Source organism: Eimeria mitis, genomic scaffold (genome assembly GCF_000499745.2).
Source record: "Eimeria mitis Houghton genomic scaffold, Emh_scaff1005, whole genome shotgun sequence".
Lineage (NCBI taxonomy): Eukaryota > Apicomplexa > Conoidasida > Eucoccidiorida > Eimeriidae > Eimeria > Eimeria mitis.
The window spans coordinates 11,665-12,948 of record NW_013567026.1 but is presented as its reverse complement, the minus strand read 5'-3'; the positions used below and the strand labels follow the sequence as shown (position 1 = coordinate 12,948).

Below are 1,284 nucleotides of genomic sequence, written 5' to 3'. Positions count from 1 at the left end.
GCGCGGGAGGAGACGATCCCCGGGGGTGGAGCTGGGATCGTCTCCGCGCTGCGGAGGAGACAGTGAAGGTGTTACGAGGAGTTGTGGGGTGGTGGGGTTGTTGTTATATTTCAGGTGTATACGCAGCAGCAGGAGAGAGGGAGAGGGAGAGAGAGAGGGAGGGGACCCTGTGGTCTGCTGCTGCTGCGCTCATCTCGCTGCTGCTGCTGCTGCTGCTGCTGCTGCTGCTGCTGCTGCTGCTGCTGCAAGCAGCAAAACAAACAAAGTTTGTTTTGTTTCTACTGATGATCTCAAGTCAATCATTATAAGGCAGTGTCTGTGTATTTTTTTATTTTTTTTTTCGCTGCTGCTGCAGCTGCTGCAGCAGCAGCAGCAGCTGCTGCTGCTGCTGCTGGTTTGCTGCTTGAAGGGGCTGCTTGTGCTGCTGTCTCCTTTTGTCTCCTTCTCCTGTCTCCTTTTCTTCTCTGTCTCTTTGTCTGCCCCGCAGCATCCAGCAGCAGCAAGGAGTTGTGGGGTCCGGCGAGTTGCTGCTGCTGCTGCTGCTGCTGCTTCTTGCTGCAGCAGCAAGCATGAGGTACAGCTTAATGCTGCAGCAGCGCGGGGCCTCAGCTGTCTCCTGTCTCCTTTCTCTTCTCTTTTTTTTCTTTCTTCTCTCTGCCGTCTCCTGCTGGGGATCCGATCCCCAACACCCCACACCGCATAGCAACACACAGCAGCAGCAGCAGCAGCAGCAGCAGCAGCAGCAGAAACTGCAGCAGCAGCAACTGCAGAAAAGGGAACAACAGCCGCAGCCAAAGCAGCAGCAGCAAGCAGCAGCAAAGGCAGCAGCAGCACAGACTGCAGCGCCAACACAAAATGAACAAGTTGCTGCTACAGAAACTTTAGCTGCTGCTGCTGCTGCAGCAAGACCCGATGATTCAGCAGCAGCAGCAGCAGCAGCAGCAGCAGCAGCAACAGAAACAGGTACAACAGCAGCAGCAGCATCCCCGCAGGAGACAAAGTCAGCTGCAGCAAGAGCACCAGGGCCCTCAGCAGCAGAAGTTGCTGCTGCTGCAGCAGCAGCTGCTGCTTCTATATCAGCAGCGTTGAAGCGCCCACCTGCTGCAGCCGAAGCAGCAGGACAACCGCATGCAGCAGCAGCAGCAGCTGTTGCTGCAGCAGCAGCAGCAGCAGCAGCAGCAGCAACACCAGCAGGTGGTGGAGCTGCTGCTGCTGCTGCTGCTGCTGCAGCACGAAAGGGGTCGCTACAAGCAAGGAGACAAAAACTAAGGGGGAGACGGCAGG

At 56.9% G+C, this 1,284-nt stretch overlaps 1 protein-coding gene across 1 annotated transcript in view; it reads left to right on the top strand.

Annotated features, from left to right (window-relative positions):
- Nucleotides 1–584: 584 nt before the first annotated feature.
- EMH_0027270 (uncharacterized protein) overlaps nt 585–1,284 on the top strand; it is a gene marked incomplete at both ends in the record, with an annotated part of 9,675 nt that continues 8,975 nt past the window's right edge. Inside the window, 1 exon segment of the mRNA XM_013494004.1 lies at nt 585–1,194. Within this exon segment, the coding sequence (XP_013349458.1) occupies nt 585–1,194 (610 nt within the window).